The 27,780-nt window shown below is 37.7% G+C and overlaps 1 protein-coding gene across 4 annotated transcripts in view; it reads left to right on the top strand.

Annotated features, from left to right (window-relative positions):
* The window catches only part of OPHN1 (oligophrenin 1), a 634,131-nt gene that overhangs the window by 176,390 nt on the left and 429,961 nt on the right, over positions 1-27,780 (top strand). For all 4 annotated transcript variants that reach the window (XM_057495710.1, XM_057495709.1, XM_057495712.1 and 1 more), the window contains 3 exons: positions 12,552-12,653; positions 24,068-24,178; positions 26,678-26,782. In XM_057495710.1, coding sequence (XP_057351693.1) covers positions 12,552-12,653; positions 24,068-24,178; positions 26,678-26,782 — 318 coding nt within the window. The remainder of the gene's footprint in view (positions 1-12,551; positions 12,654-24,067; positions 24,179-26,677; positions 26,783-27,780) is intronic.

The following is a 27,780-nucleotide window of genomic DNA, read 5'->3' as shown; positions in this document are numbered from 1 at the left end:
CAAATATCCAAAGCAATTCTGAGACATAAGACTCAAGCTGGGGGGATTACAGTTCCTAAATTCAAGCTCTACTACAAAGCCACAGTAGTCAAGACAATTTGGTACTGGCATAACACACCCATAGATCAATGAAACAGAATAGAGAGCCCGGATATAAACCCACACATATTTGGTCAATTAATATACAATAAAGGAGCCATCAATATACAATGAGAAAATGACAGCCTTTTCAACATTTGGTGTTGGCAAAACTGACAGTTACATGTAATAGAATGAAACTGGATTAGTGTCTAACTCCATACACAAATGTAAACTTGAAATGGAACAAAGACCTGAATATAAGTCATGAAACCATAGAACTCTTAGAAGACAACATAGGCAAAAATCTCTTGAATATAAACATGAGCAAGTTTTTTATGAACACCTCTCCTTTGGCAAGGGAAACAAAAGCAAAAATGAACAAATGGGGCAACATCAAACTGAAATGCTTCTGTATAGCAAAGGACACCATCAGTACAACAGAAAGGTATCCTACAGTTTGGGAGAATATATTTGTAAATGACATATCTGATAGGGGTTACCGACCAAAATATATAAAGAGCTCACATGCCTCAACACCCAAAAAGCAAATAATCCAACTGAAAAATGGGTGGAGGATCTAACAGACCGTTTTCCAAAGAAGAAATTAAGGTGGCCAACAGGCACATGAGAAGTTGCTCCACATCGCTAATTATCAGGGAATTGCAAGTTAAAACCACAATGAGATATCACCTCACACTAATTAGTATGGCCAACATTGAGAAGACAAGGAACAACAAATGCTGCCAAGGATGTGGAGAAACAGGAACCCTCCTACACTGTTGGTGGGAATGCAAATTAGTTCAGCTATTGTGGAAAGCAAAATGGAGGTTCCTTAAAAAAACTAAAAATATAAAAACCATTTGACCCAGGAATTCCACTCCTAGGAATTTACCCAAAGAAAACAAGATTCCTAATTCAAAAATACATATGTACCCCTATGGTTATCACAGCATTATTCACAATAGCAACCTACGTGTCCATCAGTAGATGAATGGATAAAGAAGAGGTTGTACATATACACATGTCCATCAGTAGATGAATGGATAAAGAAGAGGTTGTACATATACACAGTGGAAAATTATTCAGTGATAAGAGGAAAACAAATCCTACCATATGCAACAGCATGGATGGAACTAGGCAGAGAAAGATAAGTACCACATGATTTCCCTCATATTTGCAGAAACCAACAAAGCAAAATTGGAGGAACAAAACACTGGCGGATTCATAGACTCTGAGAAGGGCCTAGGGGTTACGAAAGGGAAGAAGGTGTGGAGGGTGGTCAGGGAGGGAGGAAGAAGGGGATTAAGGCACATTATGATTAGCACACATAATGTAGGGGTGTCACTGGGAAGGCAGTATAGCACTGAGAAGACAAGTAATGACTCTGGAGCATCTTACTACACTGATGGACAGTGACTGCAATAGGGTGTGTGTGTGGGGGGACCTTGATAATATAGGTCAATGTAGTAACCACAGTGTTGCTCATGTGAAACCCTCATAAAATTGTATATCAATGATATCTGAATTTAAAAAAAAGTATATATTATTGTGAATGATATACAATGGACTGTGCCCCTAGAGGAAGTCACATCTGTTTTCCATTTCCCTTGCCATCCTTCACTAGAGCAGAAAGGAATTCCATGATAGGACAGAGAGACACCAAACCTTTTATCTTTTCTTTTGTAAGCAATATGAGTCTGTTATCTGCCCTTCTTTTCCACATCAGGTCTCTTCCATATGAACCATTTGAAGGCACATTTGTAATCACAAAGGTGACCTTGTTCAAATAAAATTAACCTAAGTGAGCTTGTAACTCTGTTCCTGATAGCATCTAGCTTCAAAGTCACCCTTGGAGAAGATAGGAGATGATGGAAATCAAGACCACATAAGTCCTTGAACTGGGTTGTAATTTGCAGATTCTGAGGAAGAAGGATGTCTGCTAGCTTAGCAATAAACAGTGACTGTCTGGTGGACTTTTAAGAATAGATATGATGGACCCTATCCAGGAAACTCTGGAATATACTCAAAGGTCAGGAAATAGATGAATTGTGGTTATGTGACTACGGTACGGAGCTTTCATCATGTCTTGTCTTCCAAAGAGAAATACATTAAAATCCAGAGATGGAAGTGACTCCTCCCAGGTCTTACAGGAAGTTAGTGGCAGAACTATGAATAGAACCCATATTCTTCTGATACCTACCTTTGTGCTTCTTAGATCACATTTGGTCCTGGACTCAGCAGCTCTTAAGCACTTTAATAACTTATATGAAAATGATTCCTGCCAATAAAAGATAGGAATGTTGTGTTCTTAATTTTTAAAATAATTTAATATAATTAGGCTTATTATTATCCATTCATATAGTAGTTTATATTTGGTAGCAGAATGGACTTTCAACGCTGTTAGTCTAATGTCACTTGACAAATGAGGGATTTGAGGTTTAAAAGGTTAAGTGACTGACTCCAAGGGTACAGCTTGTCATTGGGAGAAATGAGACTAGAAACTGGGTCATCTGAACCATAGTCAAATTTAATCACTTTCTTTCATAGTATTCCATATTATGTTATTTTAGCCATAGCCCAGCTCAACTATGCATACCCAAATCACTTTTTTTATTTTACATTTTTTATTAAGGTATTATGAAGGTTTCACAGAAAAACAATGTGCTTACTACATTCAGCCATAATACTGAGTCCCCCACATACCTCACTGCAGTCACTGTCCATCAGTGTAGTAAGATGCCACAGGTCACTACTCATCCTCATTGTGCTACACTGTCTTCCCCATGACCCCACCACACCATGTGTACTAACCATAGTACCTCTCAATTCCCTTCTCCCTCTCTCTCCACCTGTCCTTCCCCACACCTCCCCTTTGGTAACCCCTAGTCCCTTCTTGGAGTTTGTGAGTCTGCTGCTGTTTTGTTCCTTCAGTTTTGCTTTGTTGTGATACTCCACAAATGAGGGAAATCATTTCGTACTTGTCTTTCTCTGCCTGGCTTATTTCACTGAGCATAAAACCCTCTAGCTCCATCCATGTTGTTGCAAAGGGTAGGATTTGTTTCTTTCTTATGGCTGAATAGTATTCCATTGTGTATATGTACCACCTCTTCTTTATTCATCTACTGATGGACACCTAGGTTGCTTCCATATCTTGGCTACTGTAAATAGTGCTGCAGTAAACATAGGGGTGCATATGTCTTTTTGAATATGATAACTCATATTCTTTGGGAAAATTCCAAGGAGTGGAATTCTCGGGTCAAATGGTTTTTCTATATTTAGTTTTTTGAGGAACCTCCATATTGCTTTCCACGATGGTTGAACTAGTTTACATTCCCACCAGCAGTGTAGGAGGGTTCCCCTTCGCATGCTTGCCAGTATTTGTTGTTCTTAGTCTTTTCGATGCTGGCTATCCTAACTGGTGTGAGGTGACATTTCATTGTGGTTTTAATTTTCATTTCCATGATAATTAGTGATGTGGAGCATCTTTTCATGTCTGTGTTGGCCATCTTAATTTCTTCTTTGGAGAAGTGTCTCTTCCTATACTCTGCCTATTTTTTAATTGGGTTATTTGCTTTTTGGTTGTTGAGCCATGTGAGTTCTTTATATATTTTGGATGATAACTCCTTGTTGGATATGTTGTTTACAAATATATTCTCCCATACTATAGGAAGCCTTTGTGTTCTGCTAATGGTGTCCTTTCCCATACAGAAACTTTTTAGTTTGATGTATTCCCATTTGTTCATTTTTGCATTTTTCCCCTTGCCTGAGGAGATGCATTCAGGAAAAAGTTGCTCTTGTTTATATTTAGGAGATTTTTGCCTCTGTTTTCTTCTAAGAGTTTAATGGTTTTATGGCTTACATTCAGGTCTTTGACCCATTTCCAGTTTACATTTTTGTACGGAGTTAGACAGTAATCCAGTTTCATTCTCTTCCATGTAGCTGTCCACTTTTGCCAACACCAAATGTTGAAGAGGCTGTCATTTCCCCATTGTATGTCCATAGCTCCTTTATCCTACATTATTTGACCATATATGCTTGGGTTTATATCTGGGCCCCTCTAGTCTGTTCCATTGGTCTATGGTTCTGTTCTTGTGCCATTACCAAATTGTCTTGATTACTGTGGCTTTGTTCTAGTGCTTGATGTCAGGGAGCATAATCCCCCCAGCTTTATTCTTCCTTCTCAGGATTGCTTTGGCTATTCAGGGTGTTTTTTTGTTCCATATGAATTTTAGAATAATTTGCCCTAGTTCATTGAAGAATGCTGCTGGTATTTTGATACGGATTGCATTGAATCTGTAGATTGCTTTAGGCAGGGTGGCCATTTTGACAATATTAATTCTTCCAACCCAAAAGCAAATGATGAGTTTCCAGTTGTTAGTGTCCTCTTTAATGTCTCTTAAAAGTGTCTTGTAGTTTTCAGGGTATAGGTCTTTCACTTCCTTGGTTAAGTTTATTCCTAGGTATTTTATTCTTTTTGATGCAATTGTAAATAGAATTGTTTTCCTGATTTATCTTTTTGCTAATCATTAGTATATAGGACTGCAATAGTTTTTGTGCATTAATTTTTTATCCTGCAACTTTGCTGAATTCAGATATTAGATCTAGTAGTTTTGGAGTGGATGCCTTATTTTTTTTATGTATAATATCATGTCATCTGCAAACAGAGACATCTTAACTTCTTCTTTACCAGTCTGGATGTCTTTTATTTCTTTGCATTTTCTGATTGCTGTGGGTAGGACCTCCAGAACTATGTTGTATAAAAGTGGGGAGAGTGGGCATCCTTGTCTTGTCCCTGACCTTAAAGGAAAGTCTTTCAGCTTCTCAATGTTAGGAATGATGTTCAGCATAGGTTTGTCATATATGGTCTTTATTATGTTGAGGTACTTGCCCTGTATACCCATTTTCTTGAGAGTTTTTATTATGAACAGATGTTGAATTTTGTCGAAACCTTTTTGGCATCTATGGAGATGATCACGTGGTTCTTGTTCTTCCTTTTGTTGATGTGGTAGATGATGATGATGGATTTTCTAATATTTTATCATCCTTTCTTCCCTGAAATAAATCCTACTTGAGCATGATGGATGATTTTTTGATGTATTTTTGAATTCTGTTTGCTAATATTTTGTTGAGTATTTTTGCATCAATGTTCATCAGAGATACTGGTCTGTAATTTTCTTTTTTGGTGGTGTCGCTGCATGCTTTTGGCATTAAAGTGATGCTGACCTCATAAAAGGAGTTTGGAAGTATTCCCTCCTCTTCTACTTTTTGGAAAACATTAAAGAGGATGGGTATTAGGTCTTCACTAAATGTTTTTATGAAATGCAGCAGTGAAGTTATCTGGTTCTGGGTTTTGTTCTTAGGTAGTTTTTGATTACCAATTCAATTTTGTTTCTGGTAATTGGTCTGTTCAGATTTTCTGTTTCTTCCTTGGTCAGTCTTGGAAGGTTGTATTTTTCTAGGAAGTTGTCCATTTCTTCTAGGTTTTCCAGCTTGTTAGCATATAGGTTTTCATAGTATTCTCTAATAATTCTTTGTATTTCTGTAGGGTCGGTTATGATTTTTCCTTTCTTGTTTCTGATTCTGTTGATGTGTGTTGATTCTCTTTTTCTCTTAATGAGTCTGGCTAGAGGCTTATCTGTTTTGTTTATTTTCTCAAAGAACCAGCTCTTGGTTTCATTGATTTTTCTATTGTTTTATTCTTCTCAATTTTATTTATTTCTTCTCTGATCTTTATTATGTCCCCTCCTGCTGACTTTCAGCTGCATTTGTTCTTCTTTTTCCAATTTCGATAATTGTGACTTTAGACTATTCATTTGGGATTGTTCTTCCTTCTTTAAATATGCCTGGATTGCTATATACTTTCTCTTAGAACTGCCTTTGCTGTGTCCCACAGAAGTTGGTGCTCCATAGTGTTGTTGTCATTTGTCTCATACACTGTTTGGTGTCAGTTTTAATTTGGTCATTGATCCATTGATTACTTAGGAGCATGTTGTTAAGCCTCCATGTGTTTGGGAGCCTTTTTGTTGTCTTTGTACAATTTATTTGTAGTTTTACACCTTTGCGATCTGAGAAGTTGCTTGGTACAATTTCAATCTTTTTGAAATTATTCAGGCTCTTTTTGTGGCCTAGTATGTGGTCTATTCTGAAAAATGTTCAATGTGCACTTGAGAGGAGTGTGTATCCTGCTGCTTTTGGGTGTAGAGTTCTGTAGATGTCTATTAGGTCCATCTGTTCTAGTGTGTTGTTCAGTGCCTCTGTGTCCTTATTTATTTTCTGTGGATCTGTCCTTTGGAGTGAGTGGTGTGTTGAAGTCTCCTAGAGTGAGTGCATTGCATTCCATTTCCTCCTTTAATTCTGTTAGTATTTGTTTCTCATATGTCGGTGCTCCTGAGTTGAATGCATATGTATTTATAATGGTTATATCCTCTTGCTGGACTGCCCCTTTATCAGTATGTAACGTCCTTCTTTATCTCTTGTTACTTTCTTTGTTTTGAAGTCTTTTTTGTCTGATACAAGTATTTTTTCTCCCTATTGTTTGCATGAAATATCTTTTTCCATCCCTTCACTTTAGTCTGTTTATATCTTTGGGTTTGAAGTGAGTCTCTTGTAAGCAGCATATAGATGGGTCTTTCTTTGTTATCCATTGTATTACTCTGTGTCTTTTGATTGGTGCATTCATTCCAGTTACATTTATGGTGATTATCAATAGATATGCGCTTATTGCCTTTGCAGGCTTTGGATTCGTGGTTACCAAAGGTTCAAGGGTAGCTTCTTTGCTATCTAACCATCTAACTTAACTCTCTTAGTATGCTATTGTATACACAGTCCGATGATTCTTTATTTCTCTCCCTTCTTATTCTTTGTCCTCCGTTCTTTATATGTTAGGTCTTTTATTCTTTACTCTTTTATGTTTCCTTTGACTGCTTCTGTGGATAGTTGGTTGTATATTTTGCCTTTAGTTAGTATTTGGTTGGTCTACTTTCTTTGCTGTGACTTTATTTTCTCTGGTGTTATCTATTTAGCCTTAGCAGTGCTTCCATTTGGAGCAGTCTCTTAAAAATATCCTGTAGAGGTGGTTTGTGGGAGGTAAATTCCCTCAACTTTTGCTTGTTTGGAAATTGTTTAATCCCTCCTTCAAATTTACATGATAATTGTGCTGGATACCATAGTCTTGGTTCAAGGCCCTTCTCTTTAATTGCATTAAATATATCATGCCATTCTCTTCTGGCCTGTAAGGTTTCTGTTGAGAAGTCTGATGATAGCCTGATGGGTTTTCCTTTGTTGGTGATCTTTTTTCTCTCTCTGGCTGCCTTTAATACCCTGTCATTTTCTTTGATCTTTACCTTTTTAATTATTATATGTCTTATTGTTGTCCTCCTTGGGTTCCTTGTGTTGGGAGATCTGTGGGATTCCATGGTCTGAGAGACTGTTTCCTTCCCCAGCTTGGGGAAGTTTTCAGCAATTATTTCTTCAAGGAGACTTTCTATCCCTTTTTTCTCTCTTCTCATACCCCTATGATGCGAATATTCTTCCGTTTGGATTTGTCACACCATTCTCTTAATATTCTTTCATTCCTAGAGATCTTTTTATCTCTCTCTGCCTCAGCTTCTCTGTATTCCTGTTCTCTGATTTCTAGTCCATTAACAAGACTTGCACCTATTCCTGTCTACTCTTAAGACCTTTTATTGATTGTTTCATTTCTGTTATCTCCCACCGGACTTCATCCCTTAGCTCTTGGATATTTCTGTTCAGGTCTATTAGCATTGTTATGACTTTTATTTTGAATTATTTTTCAGGAGAATTGGTTATATCTCTCACCAGGCCTTCTCTCTGGGGTTGTCTGTGTGATTTTTGACTGGAGCAGGTTCTTCTGCCTTTTCATGGTGATAGAAGTGGTCGCATGCAGGTGGTGCATCTGTCACCTGGGAGAACAAGGTCCCTTCCTGCTTGCTGGTTGTCTTGCCCTTCTTCGCTGCCTGTGTTGATTACCCGCACTCACGGAGCAGTCTCTGGGATAATCTCCAGTGGTGCTGTCAGTGTGGTGGCCCTCCGTATTGCCTAGTTCCCTGTGGGGGGTGGCAGACATGCAGGGTGTGTTCTCCTGCGACAACAGCCCCCCATCCCCAACTCAAACACCAAAACATAGCAGATAAAGATTATCACACAAAAGATATAGTTACGGTAAATCCTTCTTCCTATTTACATCTATTAAAATCACGTGCTGAATTTATTTAAAGCAATTTTTGAAGAAGGCATAAGAGCCAGAAAATGTCACTGACTTATCTAGGAAGAAATGAAGTTCTGTGGTCACTTTCTCCTCCACTTCCAGTTTTTAAATAAAACTATGAGATGTGACTCGTGCATTATAAAATACACACTTTTAAAGTGGACAATTCAGTGGTGTTTAGTATATTCATGAAGTTGTGTAACCATCACTGCTAACTAGTTCCAGAACATTTCTATCACCTCAAAAAGAAATCCTATACCCATTAGTAATCATTTCCCATTACCTCTCTCAACTCCCTCAAGAAACCACAATTTACTTTATATCTCTATTTGTCTATTCTATACATTTCATATACTTGGAATCATACAACATGTGGCCTTTTATGTCTATCTTCTTACTCTTAGCATAATGTTTTCAAGGTTCACCATGTTCTAACATGTATCAGTACTCCATTCCTTTGTATGGCTGAATGATATTTGATTGTATAAATATGCCACGTTTTCTTTATAAATTCATCAGTTGATGGACATTTGGCTTGTTTCTATTTTTTGGGCTATTTTGCATAATGCTGCTATGAAAATTCATGTACACGATTATATGTGATTGTATTCTCAATTATTTGAGGCACATACATAAGGAATGGAATGCTGGTTCATATGGCAACTCTACGTTTAACTTTTTGAGAAACCACCAAACTGTTCTCCACAGCAGGTGTATCATTTTATATTCCCAACAGCAATGAATAAGAATTCCAATTTATCCACATCTTCACCAACACTTTTACCTTTTTGATTATAGACAACCTAAGAGGTATGAAGTTGCATTCACTATGGTTTGATTTGCATTTTCCTAATGCCTAATGATGTTAAATGCCTTTCTATATATTTTTTGAACCTTTGTACATATATTCTTCACAGACAGGGGCAAAAAACTTTTCAAATTTGATGAAAGATATAACTCTGTATATCCAACCTCAACTCCAATAGGATAAATTGAAAGATAGTCACACTGACATATACTTCAAACAAACTAAAAACCAAAGCAAAGAAACATTCTTGCTGACAACAAGAGAGAAACCATTTGCCACATATGAGCAATTATCAATAAGAATTCTAATCAATCATAAACCATAGAAGCCAAAACACAGAAGGATGACATATTAAAGTGCTGAAACAAAATACTGTCAACCAAGAATTCTATATCTGGCAAAAGTGCCCTTCACAACTGAGGGAGAAACTAAAATATTTACAATTAAACAAAAGCTAAGGGACTTCAATATTAGTAGAAGTACCCTACAAGAAATGCTAAAGGGAATCCTTCAAGTTGAAATGGAATGACACTAGATAACAACTCTAGGCCAAATGAAAATATAAAATTATCCAATAAAATCAACTACATATGCAGATATAAAAGCAAGTATTATTGTAGTTTTGTTTTGTTACTCCACTTTTTTATTTACATGATTAAAAAAAATGCATGGGGGGGCTGAAGATGGCGGCATGAGGAGGATGGCAGAAATCTCCTCCCAAAACTATATATATTTTTGAAAATACAACAAACACAACTATTCCTAAAAGAGAGACCAGAAGATACAGTACAACAGCCAGGCTGCATCTACCTCTGTGAGAACTCAGCATCTCATGAAAAGGGTAAGATACAAAGCTGTGACCCAGCGGGACCCGAGCACTCCCCCTACCCCAGCTCACCGGAGGGAGGAAAAGAATCAGAGAGGGGAGGGAGTGGAAGTACAGGACTACTAAATAACCAGCCCTAGCAATCTGCACTGGGAGCACAGACACACACTGCATGGTGCACTGGATATTAGAGAAACAGAAAAGTAAAACCAAGATAGAGACTGCAAAACGGTCCCCACAGCTGGCTCCCTGGGACAAAAGAAAAGTGGCTGCTTTTTAAAACTGTTAAAGGGACAAGGGCTTAACAGCTGGACAAAATCGTCTTGGCACACTCAGTCCAGGAAGCTGGGAATCTTAAGGAACTTCAGGCGCCCTAACCCCTTGGTGGGTAACACAGCCTCAAAGCCCCTCACGGTGGTAAGCAGCCTGCCATTCATTCCTCCCTGCCAGCACTGCAAGCAAACCGGCTGACTCACCACAGCTTCAGAACAGCCGGAAAACAGCCCCAACCACAGCAACCACACAGAGTCTACTCCCAGCACATAGCTAACCAGGACAGACCCAGAGGCTGCCGTCAATGCACAACTGCCCTCTACAGACAGACGAAGACAGAGCAAGGTCCGGAAGGCAAGAAGAAGTGCCATTCTAACAGGAGAACAAACCTGAAATGTCTGCAAGCCCCTGCAGGGCGCTAGGCTCTCCTGAGGGCCACCCCACCCACGGCAGCTCAGGAGATTATCCCAGAGACTGCTCCCAGTGTATATGTAAATGGCACAGGCAGCGGAAGCTTCAGCAAAGTCCAGAAGGCATACACCTACTTGAGTTTTGCTCCTAAGGTTCCTGATTGATTATAGGTTTCCTGACTGTAAATCCTCCCATGATCATCTGGGTTCTGTTTGTATAGAATAAATCAGATAAAACTGTGTATTATGTGGCCTTTGACAAGTTAGTTCACCTCTCTTGAATCTTAATTTCCTTTACAGTATCTAGTCCGGGCTCTGAAGACAAAGTGAGATAATGGATTTTATGTCCTTAGCACACTGGCTGGCCTGAGTAGGTCTCAGTTAATGTTAGCTTTCTCTCTACTTATTTCCCTCTGATAAAAAGCACATTCCTTATAGGTCAGAGGTCACTCAGCTCTGCTGTGGCTTCCTGCCAGCAACAGATTGCCTCTAGAAATAAACCATGAGTGAGATATTGTTTTTCTTTTTAACTATGTGTCCTCTGCTGTGCCTCTTCTAGTACCTGACAATACTATAAGTTTCAGTGAGTGTGGATTTCCTATGAGACACTGTAAGCCTTCTACATGGATTTCCTAGCAAGGTGCTGAGAGAACTACAGAGTGTCAGCCTTGGTGTGTGACAAAGAGCATTGTTAGTACTCCTTTGGAAGCAATGTGACTTCCAGTTGTGCTGAGAGGCAGAAAGCTTAATTAAAATTTATACTTGAAGAGAGTGATGGCTGAGTCCTCCATCCCATGAAGCTTTTCAACTCTTGCATTCCAACTAAACCTTTCAGGAATTTTTCTTCATCTTCATCATCATTTTTTAATATGCAGTAGTGAAATGCTTAAACAAAAGCAAAGAACTCATTCACAGAGGCAGGCCCAGGTTCCTATTGCCTTGGAAATGTTTTACTAGAAATTTACTTTACTGATTTACTTATTGTTAGGCCATCTAAATGCATTATAGATTAACCTTTTAAAGGCATATGCAGGCATACATCATTTTACTGTGCTTTACCTTCTTACATCTGCAGATACTCCCTGTTTTATACAAATTGAAGGTTCGTGACAACCCTGCATCAAGTACTTACTGTCAGTGCCATTTTTCCAACAGCATTTGCTGAATTTGTGTCTCTGAGTCCCATTTTGGTATTCTTGCCATATTTCAAACTTTTTCGTTATTATTTGTTATGGTGATCTGTAATTATGACTTTCTGAAAGCTCAGATGGTGGTTAGCATTTTTTAGCAATAAAGTATTTTTAATTAAGGTATGCACATTGTCTCTTTAAACATAATGCTATTGCACACTTAATAGACTACAGTATAGTATAAACAACTTTTGTATGCACTGGGAAACCAAAAAATTCATATGTCTCACTTTATTGCAATATTCGCTCTATTGCAGTGGTCTGGAACCAAACCGACAATATTGTTTAAGTATGCATGTATTTAGTTCACTCCTGTGCTCCTTCTTCCTTAGGAAGAATTTTAAAAAGGCCATATTATGAGTAGTTAATGCATGAAAGGCTAATTTTAAAAAGCCATTTTATGAACAGTTAATGCATGTGAAAAATATTGGTGAGAAGTAAAAATCACCAGTATACAGGCCCATTTTAAGCGTCTCTCTCTGAGCAGCAGCTCACAAAGCCCTCAGCTATACCAATTGGCAACACACTTTTGTATAGGTGGAATGGTTCAAGGTTGTATTTGAGGAAGTTGAAACTGCTGAGACCAATGCACAAGCAAATTCTCTCTCTCTCTCTTTTTTTTCCCCAGGACCTAGAGAGATTGGCCATGTGAAACCTGACCGAGTTCATTATTAGTTTTGAGCAGACCAAATTAAAAACTAGATGTCTTAATTTGCACCTTCTCTCCCACATCTAGGAGCGGAAAAAGAAATTTGAAAAGGATGGTGAAAGGTTTTATTCCTTGCTGGATCGTCACTTGCATCTGTCTTCCAAAAAGAAAGAATCTCAATTACAAGAGGTATGCACAGAAAGCCTGTATTTGCCTTCCATTGCCATCTATGCATTGGTAACAGTGTAAGCTTCCTGTCTCAAGACTTATCTCATACCCTGCTTGAGTAGAGATTCATGTGTAGTAGTAGTGCTTGCAGTTAAAACCATGGCCTGGCACTTAAGAGCCCTGAGTTCTCAAACCATCCCCTCTACTACCTCACAGTGTGACTTGGTAAGATATTTGTTTCTTGGCTTCAATTCCCTTATCTGTCAAAGGAGGAGTGGGTGGTACTCAATGATCTCCAGAGTCCCTTTCTGTTTTAAGTTTCTGATTCTAGATTCCATACAAGGATAGAGTTAAAATAGTGCTGTATTGTAGATCAGGAACAGATCTACTTTTTTGTCCTAAGACATTCCCACATTAGCTTTCTTTTTAATGGTACTTGGAGTGATTTCATTTCAAATAAGCCACCATTTGGTGAGTGTCTACCACTTGCTAGGCACTGTGCTGGGTGCAACAGAACTACACAAACAATAAGGCATACTTCCTGCCTTTCTGCAATTTATAGTAGGGATGTTAAAATAAGAATACACATGACTCTTATACAAGTAGAATTTTTTACATGTTGTGCTGTGTATGTATATGTGGTATCTTTATGGTGGTGGGAAGTGTTTGGAGAATAAAAAACTTACATTTGAATGTCGATAATAGGTAAAGTGTTTGATGGACAGAAGTGGAGAAATGGACCTTTCAGTTGGAGGACAATGACTCTAAAGCTGGAAAACAAAGAGTACATTTGGGAAATGGTTTAAGCAGAATTTCCGTTATGGCTGGAGGGTACTGAAAGACAAGATAGAATCAGGCAAGGTGAGGCTATATTGCAGGGCAACACACTGAGGAGTTGTACTGAATTCTGTTGGCCCTGGGAGGATCATTGAAAGTCTTTGGTTGCACAAGCAATTAGGGTAGAATTTTAGGAATCCTAAACCTGCTGAAGTTGTAGGATGAATTAGATCAGAGAGAGACTGGTAGTAGGAAAAGCAGTTTTGGAAACTATTACAATGATCTAGGGAAGGTTATCTGAGACAGGAGAGTGGCACTAGGGAAGGGAAGGAAGGAATTAACTAGTTAAGACTTTATAAATGGAAGAATGGATAAAAGATTATCCATTGTTGGATAAAATATCCAGTAAAAGATGGACATACTGAAAATTCAATATGAAAAGAGATACCTGATTGAAAAAGGCCATAGATGTTAGCTGTGAAAGTTCTTAGAAATCATCTTGTCCAAGGTTGCACAGATTGTGGCAAAGCTGAAGCTTACCTGCTGACCTGATTTAGTGAGTATTCCATCACATCATGTGAAGTGCTTGATGGTGATGAACCAAGGGCTTCAGTTGTGGATGTAGTTAATATTGAAAAGGTGAAGGACTACTTCTCTTCTATAAACTGGACTGAAGCACTAGTCTGGGGTCTTCTGCCATTTTCCTCTTGTGCACTTTTGATTCCTTCCTTCTCCATCTATTTTGTGCAAGGTTCCTATGCAGAAAAGACTTAACATAAGAGGCCTGAGAGTACTGTGATTAGAAAGGTCTGCTTACAAGTTTAGCTTTTAGCTGGTGTCTGGTAACTTGGCTGGTAAACAATTCACTACACTGGTATAAAAGTTTCCCTAAATGGTAAGAATGACTCACTGTGCCTAGACTGCCTGTACAAACATTGTGGTTTATGCTGAACACCTTATTTTCTTCTGGGAGTCTAGTACATGTTCAGCAGGAGGTGCCTGTGCACAGCCCCCAGTAAAAATCTAGGGCACTGAGTTGCTAATGAGCTTCCCTGGTAGACAACATTTCACATGTGTTGTCAAAACTTGTTGCTGGAGTAATTGTGTCCTGAGTGACTACACTAAGAGAGAATTCTTGGATGACTGCACCTAGTTTCCTCTAGGTGAGGAATATACTTCACTCCATGTATCTTTGCCTTTGCTAACTTCGCTTTGTGTCGTTTCACTAAAGTAAGTCTTAGCCATGAGTATGACTATATACTGAGTCCTTTGAGTCCTCCTAGACACTTACCAAAACTAGGGGTTTGGAACTCTGGACACAGTCAAAATGTTATTCTTCTGGTGGTATTTGTGATGAAATCTTCTGGAGTGTCCTAGTAGCTTGGTGCTGTATGTAGATGTCCCTGGTGACTTTCCTAGTAAACAAGACAGAGCCTTTGTACTTGTTCAATAAAAAATCAGCTGGTGGACCTTGGGTTAGTCACCTTATTATAAGAAGGGACTATTTTTAGAACAGTTCTAGGTTTACAGGAAAAAAAAAGTTAAGTACAGAGTGCTTATATATCCCTAATTCCCTGCAAACAACTTCTCCCATTATTAACATTTGCATTAGTGAGGTACATTTGATAACAACTGATGAGCCAGTGTATTGTACATTCAATGAATTTTGAGAAATGTATAATGATATGAATCAACCATTACACTACCATACAGAATAGTTTACTGCCCTAAAAATCCCTGGGCACCACATATTAATCCCTCCCTTCTTCTATACACCGCAAGCCCATGGCAACTGCTGATCTTTTTATGGTCACCATATATTTGCCTATTACAGAATGTTGTATAGTTGGAATTGTACAGCATGTAACACTTTCAGATTGGCTTCTTTCAATTAGTAATCTGCATTTAAGGTTCTTCTGTGTCTTTGCATGGATTGGTAGCTCACTTCTTTTTAGTGCTGAATAATACTTCATTTTATGGATGTACCACAGTTTGAGTATCCTTTCACCTTTTGAAGGACATCCTGGCCTTCTCCAAATTTTATCAGTTGTTAATAAAACAGCTGTAGATATTTGTGTTCAGGTTTTTGTGCCTAGAGCTTTTCCAATCATTAAATATCAAAGAACACAATTTCTGGACTGCATGGTAAAAGTATATTTAGTTTTATAAGAAAGTACCAAATAATCTTCTAAACTGCCTGTACTGTTTTTAATTGCTGCCAACAATGGATGAGAGTTCCTGTTGCTCCATATCCTTGCTATCAGTTGCTGTTGTCTGTGTTTTGGATTTTAGCTTTCTAATAGGTGTATAGTGATATTACTGTTGTAATTTGCATTTCCCTAATGACATATTATGTTGAACACCTTTTCATATGCTTACTGGACATCTTTGGTGAGGTGTCTGTTCAAATATATATATATATATTTTGAGAGGGCATCTCTCATATTTATTGATCAAATGGTTGTTAACAGTTAACAACAATAAAATTCTGTACAGGGGACTCAATGCACAATCATTAATCCACCCCAAGCCTAATTCTCATCAGTCTCCGATCTTCTGAAGCACAATGAACAAGATCTTACATGGTGAACAAATTCTTACAAAGTGAATAAGTTCTTACATGGTGAACAGTACAATGGCAGTCATCACAGAAACTTTCAGTTTTGATCACGCATTATGAACTACAAACAATCAGGTCAGATATGAATATTCGTTTGATTTTTATATGTGATTTATATGTGAATCCCACATTTCTCCCTTATTATTATTATTATTTTTAATAAAATGCTGAAGTGGTAGGTAGATGCAAGATAAAGGTGGAAAACATAATTTAGTGCTGTAAGAAAGCAAATGTAGATGATCAGGTGTGTGCCTATAGGCTAAGTATTAATCCAAGCTAGACCAGGGCAATAAAACATCCACGTATGCAGAAGATTTCTCTCAGAACAGGGGGGGTGAGGTTCTAAGCCTCACCTCTGCTGATCCCCAATTTCTCACCTGATGGCCCCCCTGCGACTGTGCCTGTCTTAGGTTGTTCCTCCCTTGAGGAATCTTACCCGTCTCTGGCTAACCAGTCATCTTCCGGGGCCATACAGGGAAATGTGAAGTTGGTAAGTGAGAGGGGAGCCTTATTGTTTGAAAAGGTTAGCTTTTTACTTCTTTGCATATTTATGTCCTGTGGCTTCTATGCCCAGCATTTGTCTTGAGGTATCTTTACCACTTGGAAGAATTATGATACTCGGTAAATTTGATATGAGGCACGAATTCTATTTAAGGGTTGTAATTAGGAAGGAAGAAGAAAAGCTATAGAAGTAGCAGGCGGGAGAAAACATGGGAAGATTGATTATTTCTTTGACATATCTTCTTGTAGAGTAACTTCAGCATATATAGGTTTTAAGCTACTACTTAAATTGCGCACACACATTAACATAATAGGAGTATAGTTACATAACCAAAGCATATCTGTAATTACCAGCCATCTCCAGTGAAACCAAGAAAACCAGTTAGGCACCTTAGGCATTTGTGAAAACTTATCTATGATATGGTGGATATTGTCCAACTGAACTTGAACAGTCTGAGAGAAATCAGACAAATTAAAACAACCCATTCCTGGGGACTGTTCACATGCCATATGTTCTTTTAACAGTAAATAGTCTGTAGTTGTAAGACTTTGGAGCGCTACAATTTGCACTTCTCCAAATTCTTGGTTGAGTTCCAACAGTATAGATCCAGTCAAATTTGTTGTTTTACTGTATGCACAGGCCAGCTTAGATATCTCCTTCCTCATTCCCATGGCAAGTCCAGGAACTGGTGGGATGAGTGCATCTACAGCTGCAGCAGTGCGTGGATCTTTGTTGGGGTTTTTTGATGATCATCTTCTGGCATGAGTCTTCCAGAGAGTGCAGATGTTGGAAGTTCTTTTTCATATCGTATCTTAGTTCATTTTTGGGGTAGCCCAATTAGGCTTTGATCCTCTGTATAAACACAAACAGACCCTTTGCCTACACTTTTATATGCCCTTTATACCCTTGTGTAGAACTCGTTGGAGGTTACCACACAGGAACTGCCCCTTTTTTTTTTTTTTTTGCTTTGTTTCTGGTATCACTAATCTTCACTTACATGACGAATATTATGTTTACTAGGCTCTCCCCTATACCAGGTCTCCCCTATAAACCCCTTTACAGTCACTGTCCATCAGCATAGCAAAATGTTGTAGAGTCACTACTTGCCTTCTCTGTGTTGTACAGCCCTCCCTTTTCTCCTACCCCCCCATGCATGTTAATCTTAATACCCCCCTACTTCTCCCCCCCTTATCCCTCCCTACCCACCCATCCTCCGCAGTCCCTTTCCCTTTGGTACCTGTTAGTCCATTCTTGAGTTCTGTGATTCTGCTGCTGTTTTGTTCCTTCAGCTTTTCCTTTGTTCTTATATTCCACAGATAAGTGAAATCATTTGGTATTTCTCTTTCTCCGCTTGGCTTGTTTCACTGAGCATAATACCCTCCAGCTCCATCCATGTTGCTGCAAATGATTGGATTTGCCCTTTTCTTATGGCTGAGTAGTATTCCATTGTGTATATGTACCACATCTTCTTTATCCATTCATCTATTGATGGACATTTAGGTTGCTTCCAATTCTTGGCTATTGTAAATAGTGCTGCGATAAACATAGGGGTGCATCTGTCTTTCTCAAACTTGATTGCTGCGTTCTTAGGGTAAATTCCTAGGAGTGGAATTCCTGGGTCAAATGGTAAGTCTGTTTTGAGCATTTTGATGTACCTCCATACTGCTTGCTTTTTTTTTTTTTAAGAGATAGGAATATTATCAGAAAAATGTACTTCCATAGCTGATCATCTAACACCCTTTAAATGATCAAAATTAAGGATATTTAAAGCATGCATTAATCGTTGATTTACAGTTAGTTTTATCCTATCAGGGAGTAATCCCCCATTCTTTTTTTTTTTTTTGGTTATCATTAATCTACAATTACATGAAGAATATTATGTTTACTAGGCTCTCCCCTATACCAGATCCCCCCTATATACCCCTTTACAGTCACTGTCCACAAGCATAGCAAAATGCTGTAGAACCAGTACTTGTCTTCTCTGTGTTGTACAGCCCTCCCCTTTCTCCCACCCCCCCTTTATGCATGCTAATCTTAATACCCCTCTTTGTCTCCCCCCTTTTATCGCTCCCTACCCACCCATCCTCCCCAGTCCCTTTCCCTTTGGTACCTTTTAGTCCATTCTTGGGTTCTGTGATTCTGTTTTCTTCTTTCAGTTTTTCCTTTGTTCTTATACTCCACAGATGAGTGAAATCATTTGGTATTTCTCTTTCTTTGCTTGGCTTATTTCACTGAGCATAATACCTTCTAGCTCCATCCATGTTGCTGCAAATGGTAGGATTTGTTTTCTTCTTATGGCTCAGTGATATTCCACTATGTATATGTACCACATTTTCTTTATCCAATCATCTACTGATGAACACTTAGGTTGCTTCCAATTCTTGGCTATTGTAAATAGTGCTGCGACAAACATAGGGGTGCATCTGTCTTTTTCAAACTTGAGTGCTGCGTTCTTAGGGTAAATTCCTAGGAGTGGAATTCTTTGGTCAAATGGTAAGTTTATTTTGAGCATTTTGAGGAACCTCCATACTGCTTTCCACAATGGTTGAACTAACTTACATTGCCACCAGCAGTGTAGGAGAGTTCCCCTTTCTCCACAGGCTTGCCAACATTTGTTGTTGTTTGTCTTTTGGAGGGTAGCCATCCTTACTGGCGTGAGGTGATATCTCATTGTAGTTTTAATTTGCATTTCTCTGATAATTAGCGATGTGGAACATCTTATCATGTGTCTGTTGGCCATCTGTATTTCTTTTTTGGAGAACTGTCTGTTCAGTTCCTCTGCCCATTTTATAAGTGGATTGTTTGTTTTTTGTTTTTTGAGGTGGGTGAGCTCCTTATATATGTTGGACATCAAGCCTTTATCGGATCTGTCATTTTCAAAAATATGCTCCCACACTGTAGGGTTCCTTTTTGTTCTATTGATGGTGTCTTTTGCTGTACAGAAGCTTTTCAGCTTAATATAGTCCCACTTGTTCATTTTTGCTGTTGTTTTCCTTGCCCGGGGAGATATGTTCAAGAAGAGGTCACTCATGTTTATGTGTAAGAGGTTTTTGCCTATGTTTTCTTCCAAGAGTTTAATGGTTTCATGACTTACATTCAGGTCTTTGATCCATTTTGAGTTTACTTTTGTATATGGGGTTAGACAATTTTCCAGTTTCATTCTCCGACATGTAGCTGTCCAGTTTTGCCAGCACCATCTGTTGAAGAGACTGTCATTTCGCCATTGTATGTCCATGGCTCCTTTATCAAATATTAATTGACCATATATGTCTGGGTTAATGTCTGGATTCTCTAGTCTGTTCCATTGGTCTGTGGCTCTGTTCTTGTGCCAGGACCAAATTGTCTTGATTACTATGGCTTTATAGTAGAGCTTGAAGTTGGGGAGTGAGATCCCCCCTACTTTATTCTTCTTTCTCAGGATTGGTTTGGCTATTCATGGTTTTTGGTGTTTCCATATGAATTTTTGAATTATTTGTTCCAGTTCATTGAAGAATGTTGCTGATAATTTGATAGGGATTGCATCAAATCTGTATATTGCTTTGGGCAGGATGGCCATTTTGACGATATTAATTCTTCCTAGCCACGAGCATGGGATGAGTTTCCATCTGTTAGTGTCCCCTTTAATTTCTCATAAGAGTGACTTGTAGTTTTCAGGGTATAGGTCTTTCACTTCTTCAGTTAGGTTTACTCCTAGGTATTTTATTCTTTTTGATGCAATTGTGGATGGAATTGTTTTCCTGATTTGTCTTTATATTGGTCCATTGTTAGTGTTTAGGGAAGGTACAGATTTCTGTGTGTTAATTTTGTATCCTGCAACTTTGCTTTATTCCGACATCAGTTCTAGTAGTTTTGGAGTGGAGTCTTTCGGGTTTTTTATATACAATATCATGTCATCTGCAAATAATGACAGTTTGACCTCTTCTTTACCAATCTGGATTCCTTGTATTTCTTTGTTTTGTCTGATTGCCATGGCTAGGACCTCCAGTAGTATGTTGAGTAACAGTTGCGAGAGTGGGCATCTCTGTCTTGTTCCCGATCTCCAAGGAAAAGCTTTAAGCTTCTTGCTGTTCAGTATGATGTTAGCTGTGGGTTTATCATATATGGCTTTTATTATGTTGAAGTTCTTGCACTCTATAAACATTTTGTTGAAAGTTTTTATCATTAATGGATGTTGAATTTTGTTGAATGCTTTTTCAGCATCTATGGAGATGAACATGTGGTTTTTGCCCTTCTTTTTGTTGATGTGGTGGATGATGTTGATGGATTTTCGAATGTTGTACTACCTTGCATCCCTGAGATGAATCCCACTTGGTCATGGTGTATGATCCTCTTGATGTATTTTTGAATTCGGTTTGCTAATATTTTGTTGAGTATTTTTTCATCTACGTTCATCAGGGATATTGGTCTGTAATTTTGTTTTTTGGTGGAGTCTTTGAATGGTTTTGGTATTAGGGTGATGCAGGCTTGATAGAATGAGTTTGGGAGTATTCCCTCCTCTTCTATTTTTTGGAAAACTTTAAGGAGAATGGGTGTTATGTCTTCTCTGTATGTCTGGTAAAATTTTGAGAAAAATCCATTTGGCCTTGGGGTTTTTCTCTTGAGTAGTTTTTTGATTACTGCTTCAATTTCGTTGTTGGTAATTGGCCTGTTTAGATTTTCTGTTTCTTCTTTGGTCAGTCTTGGAAGGTTGTAATTTTCTAGGAAGTTGTCCATTTCTTCTAGGTTTTCCAGCTTGTTAGCATATAGGTTTTCATAGTATTCTCTAATAATTCTTTTTTATTTCTGTGTGGTCCTTCGTGATTTTTCCTTTCTCATTTCTGATTCTGTTGATGTGTGTTGATTCTCTTTTTCTTTTAGTAAGTCTGGCTAGAGGCTTATCTAGTTTGTTTATTTTCTCAAAGAACCAGCTCTTGGTTTCATTGATTTTTTTCTATTGTTTTACTCTTCTAAATTTTATTTATTTCTCCTCTGATCTTTATTATGTCCCTTCTTCTGCTGACTTTTGGCCGCATTTGTTCTTCTTTTTCCAATTTTGGTAATTGTGACTTTAGAGTATTCATTTGTGATTTTTCTTCCTTCTTTGAATATGCCTGGATTGCTATATACTTTCCTCTTAAGACTGCTTTTGCTGTGTCCCACAGAAGTTGGGTCTTTGTGTTGTTGTTGTCCTTTGTTTCCATATATTACTTGATCTCCATTTTAATTTGGCTGTTGATCCATTGATTATTTAGGAATATGTTGCTAAGCCTCCATGTGTTTGTGAGCCTTTTTGCTTTCTTTGTACAATTTATTTCTAGTTTTATACCTTTGTTGTCTGAGAAGTTGGTTGGTAGAGTTTCAATCTTTTTGAATTTACTTAGGCTCTTTTTGTGGCCTAGTATGTGGTCTATTCTGGAGAATGTTCCATGCACATTTGAGAAGAATGTGTATCCTGTTGCTTTGGATGTAGCGTTCTATTGATGTCTATTAGGTCCATGTGTTCTAGTGTGTTGTTTAGTGCCTCTGTGTCCTTACTTATTTTCTGTCTTGTGGATCTGTTCTGTTTGGTGAGTGGTGTGTTGAAGTCTCCTAGAATGAATGCATTGCATTCTTTTTCCTCCTTTAATTCTGTTAGTATTTGTTTCATATATGTTGGTGCTCCTGTATTGGGTGCATATATATTTATGTTGGTTATATCCTCTTGTTAGACTCAGCCCTTTATCATTATGTAATGTCCTTCTTTATCTCTTGTTACTTTTTTTGTTTTGAAGTCTGTTTTGTCTGATTTTACTACTACAACTGCTGGTTTTTTCTCCCTGTTGTTTGCATGAAATATGTTTTTCTATCCCTTGACTTTTAGTCAGTGTATGTCTTTGCATTTGAGGGTTTGAGGTGAGTCTCTTTAAGCAGCATATAGATGGGTCTTGCTTTTTTATCCATTCTATTACTCTGTGTCTTTTGATTGGTACATTCAGTCCATTTACATTTAGGGTTGTTATTGAAAGATATTTACTTATTGCCATTGCAAGCTTTAGATTCGTGGTTACCAAAGGTTCAAGCTTAGCTTCTTTTCTATCTTACTGTCTTACTTATCTCACTTATTGAGCTGTTATAAACACAGTCTGATGATTTTTTATTTCTCTCCCTTCTTATTCCTCCTCCTCCATTCTTTATATGTTGGGTGTCTTATTCTGTGTTCTTTGTGTTTCCTTTAACTGCTTTTGTGGGTGGTTGATTTTATTTTTTGACTTTAATTAGTATTTGGTTGGTCTGCTTTCTTTGCTGTGATTTTATTTTCTCTGGTGACATCTATTTAGCTGTAGGAGTGCTTCCATCTAGATATGTCCCTCTAAAATACCCTGTAGATGTGGTTTTTGTGAGGCAAGTTCCCTCAACTTTTGCTTTTCTGGGAATTGTTTAATCTCTCCTTAGTATTTAAATGATTATCGTGCTGGATACTATAATCTTGGTTCAAAGCCCTTCTGTTTCATTGTATTAAATATATCATGCCATTCTTTTCTGGCCTGTAAGGTTTCTGCTGAGAAGTCTGATGATAGCCTGATGGGTTTTCCTTTGTAGGTGAACTGACCTTTTTTCCCTCTCTGGCTGCCTTTAGTATTCTGTCCTTTTCCTTGATCTTTGCCATTTTAATTATTATGTGTCTTGGTGTTGTCCTCCTTGAGTCCCTTTTGTTGGGAGTTCTGTGGGCTTCCATGGCCTGAGAGACTATTTCCTCCCCTAGTTTGCAGATGTTTTCAGCAGTTATTTCTTCATAGCCATTTTCTATCCCTTTTTCTCTCTTCATCTTCTTCTGGTACCCCTATAATGCAGATATTGTTCTGTTTGGATTAGTCACACAGTTCTTGTAATATTTTTTCATTCCTGGAGATTCTTTGATCTCTCTCTGCATCATGTGTTTGCCTTTTTACATCTCTTGTAATATTTTCTTGAAAGCGAGACATGATATTCTGGGGTTAATTGGCCTTTAGTGTGAGGTTTTATGTTTATCTTTCAGGAGTTAGGCTGTTATTAGTTTGCTGTACCTTTTGTTTTAGGGGCTTAAATTTCCTCTGTTGTCTTTGTTTTTGTCTTCACTTTTGCTTTGCTGTCTTTGGATTTACTTAGAGACTTTTTCTTATATAGGTCTGATATTGGGTGCAACAAAAGGTTTCTGCTTCTCGGCTTCTGCTCCCCTGATAAGATGTGATTCTTCATTTTGCACCATCTGCCCAGTTTTCGAGGCAGCTATTTTCCCTCTGACTTCAGCTCTCTGTTGGATCTAAGGGGAGTTGTTGATTTTTAACTTCAGTTTTTCTCTTGTGTGGGGACAGGTGTGATAACTTCCAAGCTTTTTATTTGTTGGACTAGAAACAGGAAGTCTTACATCAGTCACTTTTTATCTAATGGCATCTTCTTCCCTGTCTCTATAACAAAAAGGTACGGTCACTAATAGGTAGCTAAATTATCCTATCGCTCCAGTATTCTGTTTAGTACATTTGCACTGACTTGCATGAATGACGCTGCCAATTTGTAACATTTGTTGCCCTTCATCTACAGGCAGACCTCCAGGTGGACAAGGAGAGGCACAATTTCTTTGAGTCCTCCCTTGATTATGTTTATCAAATCCAGGAAGTTCAGGAGTCCAAGAAGTTCAACATTGTGGAGCCAGTAAGTTTTATCTGTTAATGAATGGCTTAAAAATATTTACCAAATGCCAAGTATATGTGGCATACTTTGGTCATAACATTGGAATCTCAAGGGATAGTCATTGCTTAGTAATGAATGCCAAAAATGTAGACACATTGGCTTGTGTTCTTGCTCTCTCACTAAATTTCTCTCTTTCTCTCTTCCTCACCCTTCTCCCATCTGTAACTCTTTCCCCATTTTCTCTCTTTAACTATGATTTTTTCTTTCTCTTTCTACCTCTCTCCTTTCTCCTCTCCTTTGATTCCTCAGTCACTCTTCCTTTTACCTCATCAGTCTCTCTTCCTTCCTCTCATGCTTTCATAAAGCTACTGAAAGTACCCATATATACTAGGCACTGTGCTAGGAAATCATGTCACTTCTGCTCAATGACTTCACATTCTACTGTTTTTATTTCTCTTATTTTATTTTTCAACTTAAATCTCCTTAATTTGTTATAAAAGGTGATGTGCTTTGATTTGACTACTATGTTGAAACCTATCAACTTTTTTATTATTAAAAACAATGTATTCTTATTGCAGAAAGGTAGAAAAAATTATAGGAAAACAAAACAAAACCAACAAATCCCCCATACAGAGATAATCACTGTTAATACTGTGGCATTTTTTTCTCCCAAATTCTCTGTGTATGTATTTCTTTATCTATGTGTGCATGTGTATTTATAGATGTGTGTGTGTTCATGTGTGCATGTATGTATACACATGTATATATATATTTTGCACATGTGCATGTGTGTCTATGTACATATGTATCTTTGCTCACATTTATATACATTTGTATGTGTATATGTGCAAAAAAGTATTTATTCATTTATCCAGTAAACATTTATTGAGCTTCTGATATGTCCCAGGTGCTATACTAAGCACTGGGTATCCTATAATGAACAAGAGAGACTCAGTTTCTGTCTTTATGAAGACTATGCTCTCATGGGGTAGATAAAGGGAAAGAAGGAAACATATAAAAACTTTTTGTAAATTGTGATAATGGCTAAAACAAAGGTAAGAATGGACAGCTAGTAGTCAAGGAGGCCCTCTGAAAGTGTCATTTAAGACATGATAGAAAGAAAGAGAAGATGATATATAAATAATGGGGAAAGAACATTTCAGGCACAGAAAATCACATGTGCACAGTCTTTAAATTAGGAAAGAATGGTGTGCTCAAGGAATGAAAAGAATATCTTTACATACTGTTGAGAGAAAAGGAGAGTGAAAAGAAATAATGTCATACAGAAAGGCATAGACATGTAGGCATGGAAAGGTGTTTGGATTTTAGTCTGAGTGTAGTGGAAAACTACTGATGAGTGTTAAACAGGATATGGCATGAGCTGATTCTGTTGTGTGGAAAATGGTTTGAAGTGGCCAACAGTGGCAATGAGGAAATCCATTAGGAGCCTAGTGCAGTAGTCTAGGCAAGAGAAGATATTGGTTTCAGTTAGGGTAATGGTAATGGAAACAGAATAAGAATACCTGGATTATAGAGGTATTTTGGAGGCAAAACTGATAGGAATTACTCATGGATTGGATTGAGATGTGAATGAAAGGAAATCAGGGATGATTCTTTACTTTTTGGCTTGATTGGACAGTGGTGTGTTATTCCTGAGATGGGAAAACTTGGGGGAGAAATAGACAATTGTGTATATGAGTGTGTGTGGTACACACACCCATATATATTTATATATAAGTGTACACATATATAAACACAAGTATATAGTATATACATGTGTGCATGTACATACTTTTTATGTATGTATATGTACATATACACATATATACAGTTTGTGCATGCATATACATATGGTGTGTGTATGCATATTTATACATGTTCACCTGTTTACTTTCGAAAATGGGTGACAATTTTTACTACTTCCTATTACAGTTTACTACTGCCAGCACTTAGTGTTATTCCTAAAATGTTTGTATTCGATAGATGAAAAATATTTTCTTTTGTTTCTATTTATGTGCATTTGATTTTTAATGGGGGTTGAACATTAAAAAAAATTATCAATCATTTGTATGTCTTCTGCAATGCCCCCACAAAACGTTTCTAATTTAAAAATGGTTTCAGACTACTTGAATCCTTTAGCATTATGACAGTCTTCATTAAGGTATAGAATCTCACTTCATTCATGTATCCACATATTTGCCTATTCTCTCTGAGGATACAGAGAGAAAAGACACAGTCTATTCCTATACTGTCCAAATTTTAAATAGTTTTATATGCTATCTGAAAAAGATGTGAATGAATAAATTTTTTGGTAGTTCTTATTTTCCGGAAGTGAGTCCAGCTTAATTGTTTACCCTAATAAAAGAATAGCTATGTTTGTACCTGTTTTTGTTTGCATGACTGCTTTTAACACTAAATTGAGTAAACACTGTGTGGAGTTTCTTTTCTGTGCTTCTGTTTCATTTATTTGATTAATGAGAAGGTGCTCGTGACAAAGTTATTTTTACACATTTTCCCTAGGTCTTGGCCTTTCTTCATAGCCTCTTCATTTCCAGCAGCTTGACGGTGGAGCTCACACAGGATTTCCTCCCATATAAACAGCAGCTCCAGCTCAGTTTGCAGAATGTGAGTTTGCATGTTGGTTTCTTTACCTGTCTCTGCATTCTGTCAGATGTAAGCCCCAGTGATCTTGACCTTTAAGTCTTGGTTATTGCATCTTAGCCGATTTGTCAGGACATACTGGTATGTATCACAAATATTTTAGTGTACTGGACTATTGCTCTTGCAGTTTTTCCCAGTCTTTGAGGCTGGCTGTTGTTCAGACCCACCCTTCCACCACTGACAACTCTAGCTATACAATATTTATTAAGTGTTGCTAATTTGCTGCTTCTCTCCCAGATCAGAACCCAGCTCTGGGCTTGCTTGAGCCCAGGTCTTAAGCTGCTTCCCTACTAGTCAGTCAAGACACTCTCATTGTAGGTTTATTTACCATGAATGCCCATTTTACCCTCTCTTCCTTTTCTCACTATTTGCTCCTAGAGTTAAATAAATTATTTTTAAAGGTTTTCTCCACCTTCTTTCTCATGCTGGTTCTTATAGACCTTATATCCTTATCATACATATTCTTTTTCTCATTTATTTATTTAACTCACATTTCATGAATGCTGATTGAAATAATGAGCATATACTCTGTGTTACACATTGTGAAAGACATTGTCAATACCATAATTTGACATGTTAGTTATTCTGTCTTCAAGGAACATACAGTTCTTAGAGGAGAGAGACATGAGCACAGATAAATTATAAATCCTTATGATACGTGCTACAATAGAGTTATGACCAAAAATTTTTGGGAAACACAGAGAGTAGACAATTGACTGCACAGTCAGAGAAGGTATTACTGAGTAGTAACTTTGGACTAATTGTTACATTGTATGAAATTTGTAGATGTATTTTTAATGAAAAAGGTTGGTAAGTTGCAGTAGAAGTAAATGTACTTGGTTGTTTAGAAGTATCCTGACTTACAGACTTTGTTGTTTTTCTTTCTGGGTACTCTCTTTTCTTCTGGGCATGCTCAGAATGTGACAGCCACTATCTTCTGTTGCTTTATGAAATATTCCTGT

This window comes from Manis pentadactyla, chromosome X (assembly GCF_030020395.1).
Source record: "Manis pentadactyla isolate mManPen7 chromosome X, mManPen7.hap1, whole genome shotgun sequence".
Lineage (NCBI taxonomy): Eukaryota > Metazoa > Chordata > Mammalia > Pholidota > Manidae > Manis > Manis pentadactyla.
This window is presented reverse-complemented; position numbering and strand designations above follow the sequence as displayed.